This window comes from Betta splendens, chromosome 13 (assembly GCF_900634795.4).
Source record: "Betta splendens chromosome 13, fBetSpl5.4, whole genome shotgun sequence".
Classification (NCBI taxonomy): domain Eukaryota; kingdom Metazoa; phylum Chordata; class Actinopteri; order Anabantiformes; family Osphronemidae; genus Betta; species Betta splendens.
The window spans coordinates 17,352,269-17,368,283 of NC_040893.2; the positions used below are offsets into that span (position 1 = coordinate 17,352,269).

The following is a 16,015-nucleotide window of genomic DNA, read 5'->3' on the forward strand; positions in this document are numbered from 1 at the left end:
TGCTAAATCTCAATAGCTATGTTTACACAGCTTGTAGACTGAAGCAGCCTTCTTTAAAATGTATGACAACACTGTCACCGATGGTCCAACAGTATCTTATTTGCATGTTGAATGATTTTAAGCCAAAGTTAAAGCCGATGTCACACTTGGCTCTTTGAGACCGCATTAAAAAGCTATTTGAAGAGATACGTTATCAAAGATGCACTTCGTTCCATCGCTGGCTATTCAGGGGAAGATTCCACGAATGTCAGCTAGATATAAATGAGCTTCATGAAATATTCCACGGCGTTAACTGCCTTTTTTGGTGATGGTTGGCTTATATGGAGGTGTTTTCTCACATAGAGAGAAGGTTCAGTATGAAGTAGCTTCAGTTTGATGTTTTGTCTGATGGCTTCGTAAACAGCTGCGTCTACAGAGGAAATCACATTAAATTCAGCCTTTCTCTTGCATATCTCACAGTATACCCTCCCTACAGTATCCCTAATGCTGTACTAATGTTTCATCACTTCATGAATTTAATCCAATGTTACCCTCACTCCAACAGGAAACTGTCAAAGTAGTCACTAAAACAGTGTTTTACCCCAGCAATACAATTTCAAGGTCAAAAAAATATGTAAATAAATATTTTAACCTTTTCGCTGGGTGAATTCTTTTTATTCCCTAATATGCAATAATGTAGCCCCCCTCCTTTTCCCCCCTTTCCCCCCTTGCAGAGTTATGATAAGTGCTTCCTCGGGTCCTCAGAGACAGCAGACTCCAACCGAGTATTCTGTGGGCAGCTAGGAGCCGTGTACGTGTTCAGTGAAGCCCTTAATCCTGCACAGATATTTGCAATTCATCAGCTTGGACCAGGCTATAAGGTATGTACTCGAGGTTGACTAAATTAGATTACGTGTAAGCAGTCTGCGTCACCTAACAGCGTGTGAAATCAATGCCTAGCGCTGCCCTGCTGCAGTTCCTTTACCGCGTGTCTCTATCCAGAGAGCGATGGGTTTCCTCACAGATAAATGGCTGCATAAATTACCTACTTCTGGGGAAAAATGGCACAATAGATGGAGCGAAGCAGCAGGCACGCCGAGGGGATAGAGTCCTGAGCAGACTTATATCAGCTGCAGCAGGTGTAGCACTCCCAAGCTCCCTGACAAAGGCCAAAGGATTGTGAATACAGAAAGATGCTGACCTACCCAGAAGGGGATTCGGCGGCGAATACTCATCATGTGGTGTCAAAATATTTGGCTAGCACATTTTTTATTTAAATTAGTTTTATTTATATTTTATTGGGTCTGAACACCATAAATTAAACAGTCTGCACGCTCAGTTTTACCTGATCCTACAGTGCTGCTACTTGTTTCACTGTTCTGCTACAGAGATCAAATTTGGCTTTTTTTATTTTACGACCGGTATCTTTTATGACAGACAGTATTCTGGGAGGCCAAAGCTTGTCCGTGCTGGGATGTTCCCAGGTGAACTCACTGTTTGGTCTTTTCACCAACAGCTGGTGACTTAACGTTTCCCGCCTTAATCGCGGTTCCAGAACCTTCTGTTAGAGAGGTAGCGCACACATCGGAGCAATTCCTCAGATTTCCTGAAATAATGGAGAGTGTGTCCTAGAGAGACAATTACCGGCTATATGAGGCTGTGAATGGTGCTGGTAATAGTGAGTATGATGGAGCCAGCCGGGTGAGTTGAACAGGAAGGTCAGGGAGTCGTCAGACCCACTGATTGGTTGCGGTAATAGGACGAGAGGCCCGTGTGCTTTAATGGAGAACTGTGACGGCGCTGCAGATCGGTGCTGTTCACACCAGCTACAGTGAATGTAGAAGCAGCTTCATACTGTATGTGTTACTCCTTTGCAGCCTCCTAGCTGGAAAACGAACAGCTGATTTATTTTCTGATCCATGATCTTCTCATCCATCTTTGATGTCTCACACGCCTGTTTCTCTTGCTGGCACTGTGTTGAATGCAACTGTAATTCCTGTGCTTAGTTGAAACGCAGAGATTATTGCTGCCTTAGGTTAGTGTTGCTCCTACATGTTATGATTTATTCCTGTAAATCTGACAGACCAGTTAGCTGGCTTTTTTCCCCTGGCTTTTTTCATATTGCTATATGTGAAATTGCGCCTTGAACTGAGATGGACTTCTGCTTATTTCCTTTACTATTAGACAACACAGGCTGTGCTGTATATTGCCATTCCTGTGACTAACTTGAAACACCACCAGCCAGAGATAGCATCAAGGCGGATCAGTGGAGACAGACGGCCGGTGACTGTCATTCATCACTGCTGACTGAGAAGGGCTGAACTTGTGCTCTGCATCCTCCCACATCATATAATTATGTGTGGTTTTAATCTATAATGCTCATCTTGGGTGCCCATGATTATAAATCTGCTATATATTATATACACAACACTGAGTCTGGCTCCTGGAAGCAGGATTTTCACTCTGGTGCTGTTCCTTTATAAGGAATCTTCATAGGATTATACAGGGGAATTGTAGTATATAATTGACAACAGAGCTTCGCTGAATGTAAAATGTCGGTTGATTAGTCAGAATAATTAAGCTACGAGCTACATGATGTATTTAGATTTATCCCGTCTTTGTCCTCTATCATTACCACCATACAGTGTGTTTTCTTCATTAGCCTATTGAATTAGTGCCAATGCTGCTCTGCAGTATTGAACACACAGCGCTGTAGATGAGACTCGGCTGCACGGTCCTGTTTATCTCGTGGCTTCTGTGAAGCGACTATGCAATAATGTAGAGCGTTACGTACACGACCAGCTCACAGATGTCAGGAACCTCAGGAATGCTGTCAGTTTGCATAAATGGAAAGTGTGGGTTTAACGGCAGTAAACCTGTCGAGCTACATGTATATGTGTCGAAACTGGCACCGGGACAGAACATTAACCCTGTTCCCAGCTTGCATGCTGTAATTCTAAGGATAGATAGGATATTCTAAAGATACTAATTAGATACAGATACGTCCATAACGTATTGTCTTATTGTGAATAGTAGAAACATATTTTACCTGTTTATTAGAAACAAGGGCGTTAATGATCAGGCTTTAACAAGAACTTGCCCCTGGCTGCCTGCATGTCTGCCGGTTTCCAGTGGGGAGATGTGGGGAAGCCCCTGGTCACTGGCAGCCTTTGGCACAGGAGAGGAAGGAGCAGCTGTGCTCTAATTCTTCTATATGAGTCTCTGGCCCATGGAGCACTGCTGTCACACTACAGTGTTTGTTAGGCAAAAGCCGGGTGATCATTACTTTCACATCGTGGCAGGACTCACACTGAAGTGCAGGGCACTGGATCTTGTTACAGTAGTTCTTGTCACTCTGGTTCCATGAGTAGGATCCTTTTGAAGGATGTTAGAGACTGCATGATGAGAGGCGCGCTGGCTGCTGTGTTGATCATAGCCGATGAACAGAACACCTCTTATCTTGAGACTCGAAAGAGATGTGCCATTAAATGTGGCTCAGCCCTTTTTCGGTCTCCTCAGTTTTTGTAGCATTCCTGAAAAACTGCTGTATTAACGCTGCCAGGCTGGTATACTCATAAATAATACCAGTCCACTCGCTGTTCTAACTGTGAGGAAGGAATTGGAAAAACGTCTCTCGTCCATTAATATTTCAACCCTCCTGATTAGATGCACATATTAATTTAGCTTATCTGTCCAGAGTTCGCTGATTGATCAGCTCTGTATTATTTTAAAATAAATGCAGAGCCATTAACTAGTGGAGAACTTGCCTTGATTTAAACTAAGTTCTTTAATATACTAACAGTGGTTTGCACCAATGAAACACAAATACGCGTTTCACAGGATTTCGTCGCAGCGTTACAGGATGATGGAGATAAATTGTACCTATACTTCACTCAGTGCATCTTTAAGGCATATTGTCGTCAGCCCCAAGTAATAAACCCCAACCTCTAAAAATATGTTGTTTGGAAACACAAAAAAATCATTAATCATGTATGTTTTCATTCTTAAATGGATTTTTTTATTTAAAGTTGCAATTAAAAGATAACACATGAAAGCTGCTGATAAGACACATCGCAGGAAGGAACTATCACTGTCCCACGGCCCATCTCTGTCTTTATCTTCCTCTTTATTAAACCTTATTTGCACTTTGCGTTCCCTTTTCCCCAGAGCACGTTTAAGTTCAAGTCAGAGAGTGATATCCACCTAGCGGAGCACCATAAGCAGGTGTTGTACGATGGGAAGTTGGCCAGCTCCATCGCCTTCACTTACAACGCCAAGGCCACGGACGCCCAGCTCTGCCTGGAGTCCTCGCCTAAAGAAAACGCCTCCATCTTCGTGCATTCACCACATGCCCTTATGCTACAGGTCAGTCACTTATAGCCGGCTCGTGTAAATTGCCTCAGGCTCCGGCTTCATTCATTTGTGTGGCGCTGGGTTTAACACGTCCTTGTAAAGTTGTTTCATGGGTTTTGTGTTTTTCGCTCACAGGATGTGAAAGCCACAGTGACTCACTCCATTCACAGTGCCATTCATTCCATTGGTGGGATACAGGTCCTTTTTCCCCTCTTCGCTCAGCTGGACTATCATCAGCTGACTGAGAGCCAGGTCGAAACCAGCGTATGGTAAGAAAACAACGTCTTCTGAATTTATACTCACCAAATTCTCTCAAGTCCTAATTAAGGTGACACTGTTGCCTTGTTATTTCTCAACACTATTTCTGACACAATGAAGTGTTAACATCTAATTATTTTTGCACATTAGTTCTGGGCAAATTGGTTAACATGTGCTCTTCCTTACCTATTCATTCAACTTGAAATTTAGATACATTGTAAGGTTTAAGACCACACAGAACTAAATCCAACTGAGAACTACCAACAGAGGAATAACGGTTTAATGGAAGAAACCTCCAGCAGAACCAGACTCAGCATGTGCAAATGACAGGAGACCCAAACTGGTTGGTTGGACCAGCAACTCCAGTTTTCAATGTCCTTTCATGCCGTCAACCTGAACTTGCCAGTCCAAAGCTTCTGTGCTGTATGCTGGATAGACTCTGAGCTCTCCTCTAATCCCATGTTAGTTCAGCAGCCGCCGTACAAGCAGATAGAAGCTGGAGTGGCCACACAGCAACACAGACCCTTAATACCCAATGCTCTTTTTTCTGCATTTCTGCTTTCCGGCTTGTTAGCGTCCTGAGAGTGTCTCTCGCTATTCCGAGGTTTGCTTTGTCCTTCTTTTGGCGTTGACAGTCCTTCTAAAGCCTGCTGGGCTGAGGGGTTCAAAGCTTCTACAGGATTTAGCTCTCTACAATGACTGCGGCTCTACAGTGCTGCGGCTGTGGTGATTAAAAAAAACAGCATAATATTCTTTTCCTCGTGCTACTGCGTGTCACCTAGAACTCCTGACTGTGGTGATACAGTGCATCCCTCTCTAGAAGCTGCCCAACTGAAAGGCAACTGTACTTGCAGGAAAGGATCAGAGGCTAAACCAAAAGCACACAGAGTTGACTGTCACCCAGTTCTGTGTGCTCCCTCTGGCTCACAGGTCGACGCTCCAGAGGAAAATGAGCAACTACAGGCTGACAGTGCAGACAAAACAGCAGAGTGAAGTTAACATGTGATGGATTTGTTTTGTATGCATGAAGTGTATGTGAAGTATCTTTGGGCGAGCCTGCACAGAAGTGATTGGGTCCTTGTGATTGTTGCTCTGCAGCAGACGCCACTAGAGGATGTGAGGGAAAGCCGATTAAGAAGTGTCACCCAGCACCACAGTCAACTGAAAAACCCTGCAACAAAGGAAAAAAAGGCCTTCAGCACTCTGGCTTTGGCCCCTTAAACCCGTCCACCTCACAGACAAATACATTCACCCCGTTACAGTTTGTCCACTGACCACTGTCTGTCCCTGTAGAGCCCGAAAGTCGACCTGTTCCTCTGAATGAGAGATGAAAGTGTTGAGTTCCCAGCTGATGGCTGACTTCCTATGAAAATCGCCTTGTTTCTCTTCCCTCTGCCACACTGTCTCCTCACCACCACCCGATGAATGTGGGAATAGATTTTATTTCTTGTTTTGCAGTGCCACTCTACTGGCCTTTCTGGTTGAGCTGCTCAAGAGCTCTGTAGCCATGCAGGAGCAGATGCTGGGAGGGAAAGGCTTCCTGGTGATCGGGTACCTGCTAGAGAAGGTACGGGGATGCCTCATGTGACCTTAGTGACACATCAGTTGTCAGGAACTTTTAACTTTTCATACTAAATCCTTTCAGTTCACTCGTGGAAATGCAGTCATTTTTACACATTTGCTCTAAAAATGTTCCATTCAAAATTCAATACAAGGAGACATCAGAGCAGAGGAATTGAGGAATCAACAAAGGGAAGACTCTTCAAAGTGTCCTTTTCCTCTCTTTGAACAGTAATTTGAAAAATAACCGTGTCGTACTCTTCATTTCCTTCTTCAGTGAAATCAAATGGGAGCTGCTCCTGTCCAGGTTTCACTACGTAAACAGAAACTGCTGCACACACGCACGGTGTATAATCTACACACTGCAAGTCCCTGCAACAGTCTGATCCTCCACTTGTTGCAGCAGCCTGAATGTCTTTTACTGTAACCATACAAAGGTAGAAACCACCACAGGCTTCTTCTCCCACCCCCCTTGGTTTATGTTTTTCATTTCTCTTTTCTAGTCTTTTTTTACCCGGTTTGTGATGCAGATCTAACAGATTGTCAGGCTCCCCAGAGTGCCGGCTCTATCGGAGCACTGAGAAAAGACTCCACTTTGTCACTCAGTGACTTGCCTGCCTGCTGGCTTCAGCTGCTGTTAACTAACAGCCAGGCAGAGTCGTCACCTGAGAGCTGCCTTTTTTTTTTTCTTGCCTCCTTCCCACTGCCAGGTTTCACGCTTCCACATATCGCACCATCTGTTCGCGATCTGTTTATGCCACCCCTTCCCTTCGCCCGCTGCCTTCGTGTCTTTCCCTTTTTCCTGCCCTCACCAACTTCAGGTTAAGCAACTTTACCGGATTCTGTCAACATACCCACTGGCTGCAACAATTTATAGAAAGCCTTAGTAAACACAGTTCATGCCTGTAGAGGTTTGATTACGTTTTATATGCACACCTACTGTAGATTTACTTTAATTTCAGATGTTACACTTTAAGTTATGGTTGTATTTTCAAATTTTAGGCTAATGGTGAGTAAATGTACATGCTCAGGTTGTGTTGTTCTTTTGTTATTACCATGACTTTGTGTTTCCTCCTGCAGTCGTCTCGTGCACACATCACCAGGGCCGTGTTAGAGCAGTTCCTCTCCTTCGCAAAGTACCTGGACGGTCTGACACTCGGGGCTCCGCTGCTGAAGCAGCTCTGTGACCACATCCTGTTCAATTCTGCCATCTGGATCCACACCCCTGCCAAGGTGTGCTCCTGCAAACACAGCCCATGAAGAGGCCATTGGTGGATGCATGTCAGAAGCTTGAGACCATAGGGTGCTGTAGTTATGCTTCGAGCTACAGTATTGTTGTTTTCTTAAGAGGCAAATCCTCCCTCTGTCTATCAAAAGAAGTAGGAGTCAGTCAGTCAGTCACAAAATGTATAATTTCATCGTCACTGGTGTGTAATGTTTAAAAATTCTGGAGTTTTTTTCTGCTTCTTTTAAATAATGATCCATGACAAACTGGGATGAGACATATCTACATGTTCAGTAGGAACATGCGGTTGTGTAGCAAGTACTTATTTGCCTCATGAATGCTGGTAGTGGGGCCAAACCGTGAATAAATACCAAGAGGAAATAAATACAGACGTGTCTGGAGGTTCGCTTGTGACACTCCTCTAAACTAGAACGTGGAAAAAGACGGGGGCGAAAATGAGAGAAACACTGAGGAAAAGTGGGTTAGAGCGCGTTTAGCAGCACTAGGCCGGCCGGCTGCACGGAGTCTCCCCCTAGGACGTGCCACAAAGCCCACATTTCTTCTGACCCTACCACAAACTGCACCAGGTACGGTGAGCCAGCAGTGTGAGGGATAGGGCTTTATAATATGCATCAATTACATGGGTCCACTGACCTTGTCCCAGTAGACAAATAATGATTCGTGGGTGCATTTTACTTCTCTGTTCTCCTGGAAAATTACATTACTGATTACACGGTGCCCGGTTATCGCTGTGGTGTCATGTCAGTAGCCTTTAACCATACCGCATCATGTTCACATCATAACTGCGCCGCCTCCTTTCATTGTGACTCGTTAATATCGTAATTTACGACATATGGGGCACTCTGCGTTTAGTGCGGCAGTGACTGTGGAGGGATTAGGGATTCTTGTCAGGTCTGTTGCTAATTACAAAGGACATGCTTATCATCACCGAGCAGCGTGAGGCAGTGAAAACGATTCAATTGAGAAATAAGTGGAAAAGTGGTCAGCTCTCCCTTATGCCTAGACACTATGTGCAACAGCCTTGTACTGTAAATACTCACTGTACGTGTGATCCCGTTTCAGGTGCAACTGTCTCTTTACACTTATCTTTCTGCTGAGTTCATTGGCACGGCAACCATCTACAACACGATCCGTCGCGTGGGCACAGTGCTTCAGCTCATGCACTCGCTGAAGTACTACTACTGGGCTGTCAACCCTGCGGACGGCAGCGGCATCGTCCCAAAGGGCCTTGGTGAGCGTGTTTACTGTACATTTGGCCTTGTTTTATTTTTGAACTCGGCCTTATTTGTAGTATAATTTGGGTTAATTTGGATTTTTTTTCCTTTAAATCATTTCCCGTCTCTCTGAAGGCTAAACCAGTGAAGCCCTGCGTTTCAAAAAGGAAATGATTTGGACTTAACCAATCACAATCATTATGTGCCGTCACAAGCTTTCTATCAAAGGGTTCTGAAATGACAGCAGTTCCCCCACATTTAAAAAATGACTCATACTCACTTGGAAGCTTTTGCCTGTCAGCTGTTAGGACCGCGGCCATCAGTGGAGTTGGCAGCGAGGCAGACATGCCACATCAATACTGTCATCCCGCTGCGGGGCTTGGTGTGGGTGTTAGCCCTCTGAAACCTGGGCCAGTACCATGACTGGCATCCTCAGTCTATGAAACAACACTATGTCACCAAGCAGGCTGTGCTGGAAGTGAATGTGTCCTTGAACTGTCATTTCCTTTTCTCTCTCCATTATTCTCTGCCGAGGCGCTCCGTCGTGGTGCAGGGGTTGTTTTTATAACCGTTCCGAGAGCGCTGTTAATGCTGCACCAAGGGCTAATGAAATCTACTTCCTGAAGGTTAAAGCTTGTGTTTTGACAACATTGATGTAATACTTGTCAGACAGTCAGTGTTTATTTCTTCTGAAAATGACATGTTATGAAAAAAATCAGTCAGAAATGAATGAATATTGCAGCATTTCCACCTTCGTTCCGTGCTATGTAAAGGAAGTGAGCAAGACTTAATGAAAGGAAATTCAGCAATAGCAAATGGCCCATTTTTGGATTAAACAGACGATGAGAGGATGCACACTGGATAGTAGTTGCCTTTCATTCATCTTTTTCATTGTCAAGAACAGGGCAGATCAATCCTTCTCCAATTAGTGAGGCTTTCCCTGAATCTACCTTCTCCTATATAATTGCAACAAACCACTGAGCGTCTCAGACAGCCTTGCTGCTGTAGGTAATTTCCAGGGTGGGTCTGGTTCCGTTCGAGCTCAGTGCTCGATTTAGCGCGTCACTTTTTCTCTCTGTCCTTCTAAGCTGAGGAATGACCAAACAAAGGCGCATGAGAAGAGGGACAGAGCCAAGCAGATAATGAAGTGTTCAATTATAGGACACAGGGAGGACATTTCAAACGGAGCTCCTCCAGCATCTCCCTCTTTTTCTCCCCCTCCCTCAAGTCCTAATAGAGAGTGCCATCACATTAAAGCCATGTATCATTTGGTTACACACAGAATCACCGCAGGCTCTCAGACGAGATGCCCATTGCTCAACCTCTCGCAGCCTCTGTCTGACATGTGCCCACAAGACAACGCCTAATCTGTCTCAATCTCAGCCGTGCTCCGTTTGTCTCTGTCCCTGTGCTGCCCCTGTTTGACTAAGTAATGACTAATGAGACGGGCAATAAAGCAGTTTGGCCAGTCGCCGTGCTCACGTCGAGCTGATTGTTTTGTCGTTACGGGACGAATCGCAAACGGTGAACGCGTGGCGATGCTTCAGAGGAACAATCTGATCAGTGCTCGTGACTGAATTGATTTTCCGTTTGTGTGTTATTGTGATGAATTGATTTCATTTAACTAATATTACAAACGTCAGGATATGGTTTGTATGCGGGATCCTCTGTCATCACTGCGAGTCCTCCACTTATGTTTGAATTCTGTTAAGGAAATATTGCTATTTACTTAGAATTACTGTTGCATTAGAGGCTAAAATCTATCTTTTGCGTGTTAAATGCATTTAGGGAGTGAAAATGTAATTATTGTTTTTATTTTGAAGTTTGCATACAGGATACATCTTATTATGTGCGCTGTGACTTTATTATCATCACTTATAAGCCAGAGAAAGATTCCTGCATTAATCACATGGACACAAATCGTTTTTCAATAAACCCTTGCTCCTTGTGCCCTTGGGATGCAGGAAGTAAAGCAATCTGTGGATGAGAAACAAGAGCTGTGCAGAGCTGCGGTGCATAATTGCTTGTGAATAACTTGGTTGCAGTAGCTGTGGTAATAATGTTCTTATCATCCTTTCGGTGTCAGGGTCTCTTTCCTGCGTTGGGTTTTCCTCCCTCACTCTATTAATCAGTGTCAGGATGCCGCAGCACGTGCCGTCCTGCTGCAACCTCAGGGTGCCTCACCGTTGACTGGCTGCCGGAGCAGCAGGATGGTCGGGTGTCTGTTACCCGTGTAGCTGTCGACAATGGCACTGGCCCCATTTCAAATAAACATGTGTGCAGCCAAGGTGGACGCTGGGGTTTATCAGTGCTGAGGGGAGAAGAAATGCATTGGATGGAGTGAACAACTTTCTCTGATGCATTTGGCTTCTCGCTGTCATTTAATACCTCCGCAAATGCACAAGATGGGCAGTGTGTTTTACACAGCTGCTTGTACAGGAGTATTCCAAAACTAATGAATAGATGCCTGGATTTTCTGTCGAAGTGGAGCTTTTGTACTACAGCGAAAGTGCTGCAAATCTCACAAGGGATTCGTGGTAATATAGGATATGCCATATTCTGATTTGAGATGCGTCTCACTGAATATGATAGTGTTGTATTGTCTCTTGCTGCAAGCCATTACTGTGTTACTCAGTGTTTGTGCGACGCTTTGTATAAAGGATAAAAACAATGAGCTCAACACAGTGAAAAGGATCTGACTGTGTCAAAATTAATTCTTCTGCCAACCAAAGCAGCGCAGCGGCGGCGGCAGCACCTCCGTGATGTGACAGTTAATCAATGCTTTCTGTCATATTCTCTCATTCATCTTTATTTGCACAGCATACATACACCTGCTGACAGCATTCGTCCTGTCAGACGTTGAATCGGGTTCGTGACAGTGATGAATTGTAATGTGAGGCTAAGCTCCGAGCATGAAAGTGGTCTTTAGTTGTCAGGGGCATTGTGGGTAGTTTTGATGGGATGTGTTATGAGCACGGGTGGTGGTGGTGACCTTGGTGTGACCAGTTACAGCATCACAGTCTCCTGTCATGTATATAAGCTTTATCGTTAGCAAATATATGACATATAGAATATATAATATATATCATATGTAATAATATATAATATTCTCATAAACCCCTTTGAGGTGAAACCATTGTAATAACAAATATGACTATGAACGTGCCCCTGTCTGTCAAAGAACGTGGAGCACTGAACATCAGTAAAATAATATGTCATTATTAATGAGAAAACATCAAAAAGATTTTCAGACTGCAAACAAACGTGAATAAACTTGCCAATGCAAACACTGAAAAGATTCATGAGAGTGGGAAACAAAAACAGATTATTATTTGGTTCCTCTACTTGCTTTATCATGTTTATTACTTCTGTCACTCTCTCCAAGTACAGATGGGCCAAGACCGACCCAGAAAGAAATAATTTCTCTTCGGGCGTTCATGCTTCTCTTCCTCAAGCAGCTCATCCTGAAGGTGCGTCCCACCCGCCTCCTCGCCTCACAGCCGCTCACACAGCCTGATTTTAAGATTTGGGGAAAAAATGGAGACTGTCAGCTCTGCTTTGGATAACTGTCTGCCAGACTGCTCTTTAATGTGTTTATTTTTTTTATTTTAGGACGTGTGCATGGAATAAAGCCAGTGTTACTAAAACATTGTTAAGGAATTCATTATTTATCCAAGACAACGATATTAATCATAGTGTGAGAGTTTGTGGACATCTGTTGAGATACAGTACCACATCTTTGGATTCCATGTTATAAGTGAGACAATTTGCTGTTTTGTGAAGTTAGCCGGTTCAAAGTCTGACAGAGGAATGGTGATCTGTAAGATTAAATGTTCCATGCTGAAACAACGATCCCATCTTAGCAGGCAAACATGTTTTCTGTCTGTCCTCATATTTGCAGGAAGTTTAGGAATTCAAACAACCTGTACATCGGTCGCTGACTATTATTCACATAAATAACTGCTTGTTATTCTTGCAGTGATGTCTGGCGCCTTCTTTTGACTCTACCAAAAAGCGTTTTCTCACAGTATATTTATAATGCTGTGACTTTTCCCATTATTTTTGGAGTACGTGTATATCTTTTGCATGTTTCTGTTTTATCTTTGCATTCTTTCAGGACCGAGGTGTGAAGGAGGACGAGCTGCAGAGCATCTTGAACTACCTGTTAACAATGCATGAGGTACGTGCACCAAATGGCTCCGTGCGCTAATGTGCCACTTTGACGCTGATTGAGCCGAGTTAATGGCTTTTGTTGCCAATGTACTCGTCCATTGTTCGCTGTGCGACAAGTTGTTGTGTTGCTGGAGCCAGGGGCTCAGGTGCGTTCTACACATGCAGGTGCAACATTGCCCTATATATTCTGCCCTTACAGCAGTCACAGTCATTAGTCTGAGCAAAGAAACACTACAGTGATTTCACCTGCTCCATTTTCCATTTCTCTTTGTTTTTCTTCTAAGCTTGTGTGTGTACTTTTACAAAGCTGACATTGATTGGAGTAGCACATGTCAAAGCATGACATGGCCTGTGAATACTTCTAATAAAACATACTTGCTTAGGATAGACACACACACTGGGCTGCGTTTGTGTCTAGTGTCAGAGTAACCTCTTGACAGAGAAATACATACATTGAAGAAGAAGAACAACCAGTTTGTGAGACTGACATTTAAAGAAGGCGACCTCCACAGGAAAGTATTAGCCCATCAGGCCATGAGCACAACCAGGCCACAGCAAATACTCACAATTCTACGGTCCAAGACACAGAGCAGGCGGTGTCCCAAAGCAAAGGAAGTCACTGAAGTGATTTCAAATGTTGTCTGTTCCATCTGCAGGATGAGAATCTGCATGATGTGCTGCAGTTAGTGGTCGCCCTCATGTCAGAGCATCCCGCCTCCATGATCCCAGCTTTTGACCAGAGGAATGGGATACGGTAAGCCCCTCATGGGGAGCGGCCTCTGAAGATAACACAAAATGAATGTAATGCATGCAGTAAGTAACTAGTAGGGAGATTTATGTAGATTTTACATTGACCATGTGACGCAGGTCATCCAACCTACCCCAAGCTGTAAGGATAAGGATGCTACTATCGGGAGAACATTAGTTCTGTGGACTCTGAAGGACATTAGTTGTTGGCGAACCTGAAAAGGCCTTTTCGTCCACACAGCAGTTTTTGTCTCTTATGGTCTTTTGAGCTTTCGGTGCTTTTGTGTTTTCCAGGGTAATTTACAAGCTCATGGCCTCCAAGAGTGAGAGCATCAGAGTACAGTCGCTAAAAGTCCTTGGGTACTTCCTCAAACATTTAGGCCACAAGTAAGTTACTTGTTTCAATGGCTAATACAGTATGTTTTTATTTTACTTTACTGAAAAAGTGTGCAATTGGAAAAGACAAGTTCAGGTTTTGTGTACTTCTTTCTGAAACTCCTGAATTCCTGGCACTGTGGCCTTACGACCATCACTTTGCTTAATAGAGGTGGAGGTTCCACAGCTCCACAGGGGGCAATAGATAGACGGCCACTAGGATGTTGGCGTATCCTCTATATGCTGCACTTGGAGGGGAGAGGGAGGAAGCCTACGGGTAGAGACTGTGTTTCAACATACAGGGTACAGGAATGCGTGGGGGGGGGGCTGTGTTCACTGTAGGGAGGAAGGGATCAGGTGTTATTACCGGTGCCGGTGGAATGACAGAGAGTGCAGTCATGAGATGCTGGGCTGCTTCAGGCTCAAGCGAACATCCTGTATGCTCAAGGGACACGAGCGCTTCATGAAAGCCTGCTTTCACCCCTCACCTTAATAGCTTTCATACATTTTAAAACACAGAACTAGTTCACCGTGAGTTGTGGTGTAGCTCATGAATAATTAAACGTGTTTCAGTGCTTTGTTGAGGTTATGAGTTTTTGATAATTGAATTTGTCATTTTATATTTATTAGTTCAGCGATGCAGTAAAGGAAAACTGGGGAAAAAAGAAAAGAGCACAGACAGGACCTACGAGTTTGGCTCAGATGTCATATTGTAATTACATTTATTCAACCCATAATCATAAACTTAAAGATTATAAAAACTGAGTGTATGACATGTTGGCTTTACGGTTTTAGCTGGAGTTCTTTCTGCTGTAGATTACTTTATCTGCCAACCAAATATCATGTAATTAACCAATCTAACTTTTCTTTATCATGTCAGTGAAAACAGAGAGTGACTTATGACCTGCGCTGGTCCTTTCACTCTGTTGATGGTGGAGCAAACCTTTTTCCGCCTTTTTCTCAGATTCCTACAGAAAACACCACTCTTCTAAGTGTCCAATTTTCCAGCCTCTGCAAAATGCAAAAGGCTGTTAACTGATTAGGAAAAGTCCCAGCTCGTCTTGAGGCAGTTGGGCAGAAAGCCGCTGGAACTTGTGACCGGATTCCTTACTGTACGTTGTTTGCGGGAGTAGTTTGTCACCGTTGAACCCATTCACCTGTGGTGAGCCTCCGTTGGATCTGGGAGTCACACTTAGTGACAGGCTAACTTCATTATCCTACACACCCCCATGAAATTCCCCCAGTTTCTGACAGCCGAACTCTGACGTGGTCTCTGGGGCCCGGCTCCCAGTAGCTGCAAATAGGGAACGGAGCTGATGGCGCTCCCTGATCCTTTCAGTGGCTTTGGGAGCTCTAAACAAGCCTCTTTGCCATCATGTCTGCCCGCGTGTGTGCTTGTGTTCATCCACAGGAGGAAGGTGGAGATCATGCACACGCACAGCCTTTTCACGCTCCTGGGAGAGAGGCTCATGCTGCACACCAACACGGTGACTGTGACGATCTACAACACCCTGTACGAGGTAACAAACCATTTTCTTCTCAAGTGTGTCGATGCTGCAGCACATCTGGCCTCTGTGTGCACAGCGCGTGACTGATGTCTCCTCACTCCTTCGCACGCCAGATACTCACGGAGCAGGTGTGCACACAGGTAGTTCACAAGCCTCATTCTGAGCCCGACTCCACTGTCAAGATTCAGAACCCAAGTAAGTCTTGTTGGTTGAATTGAGTTTGGTTCTCTGCATAAATCAGCAGAATGACCTGTATGTGTTTGTGTCCATGTGATATCAGTGATTCTCAAGGTGGTGGCGACCTTGTTGAAGAACTCCTCCCCCAGCACCGAGCTGATGGAGGTGCGGCGACTCTTCCTCTCCGACATGATCAAGCTGTTCAGCAACAGCCGAGAGAACAGGCGGTGAGCAGAAATGACGCTGCCTTTTATTAAGATCTTCCTTCAATCACCTCGCTAATGATTTATCAAAGAAAGTGTGTGGTGCGTTCAGGGGAGGTGAGCTGAAAGTTGAGTCATGGCAACTAGACTTAATGACTAGATTTAAGGTAGCAAACAAGAGAAAATACCACATTGCTGCCTCCCGTCTGCAGCAGCTGACGC

The 16,015-nt window shown here is 44.4% G+C and overlaps 1 protein-coding gene across 9 annotated transcripts in view; it reads left to right on the plus strand.

The window, feature by feature from the left end:
* Window positions 1-16,015, plus strand: part of LOC114868482 (neurobeachin-like) — a 147,527-nt gene that overhangs the window by 38,268 nt on the left and 93,244 nt on the right. For 8 of the 9 annotated variants that reach the window (XM_055514232.1, XM_055514233.1, XM_029172109.3 and 5 more), the window contains 13 exons: window positions 714-860; window positions 4,147-4,344; window positions 4,468-4,601; window positions 6,049-6,157; window positions 7,231-7,383; window positions 8,459-8,627; window positions 12,001-12,080; window positions 12,728-12,790; window positions 13,440-13,537; window positions 13,825-13,917; window positions 15,317-15,425; window positions 15,527-15,608; window positions 15,694-15,817. In XM_055514232.1, the coding sequence (XP_055370207.1) occupies window positions 714-860; window positions 4,147-4,344; window positions 4,468-4,601; window positions 6,049-6,157; window positions 7,231-7,383; window positions 8,459-8,627; window positions 12,001-12,080; window positions 12,728-12,790; window positions 13,440-13,537; window positions 13,825-13,917; window positions 15,317-15,425; window positions 15,527-15,608; window positions 15,694-15,817 (1,559 nt within the window). Of the gene's footprint in view, window positions 1-713; window positions 861-4,146; window positions 4,345-4,467; window positions 4,602-6,048; window positions 6,158-7,230; window positions 7,384-8,458; window positions 8,628-12,000; window positions 12,081-12,727; window positions 12,791-13,439; window positions 13,538-13,824; window positions 13,918-15,316; window positions 15,426-15,526; window positions 15,609-15,693; window positions 15,818-16,015 lie in introns of those variants that run through there. The other variant, XM_055514237.1, reaches the window with a different exon arrangement.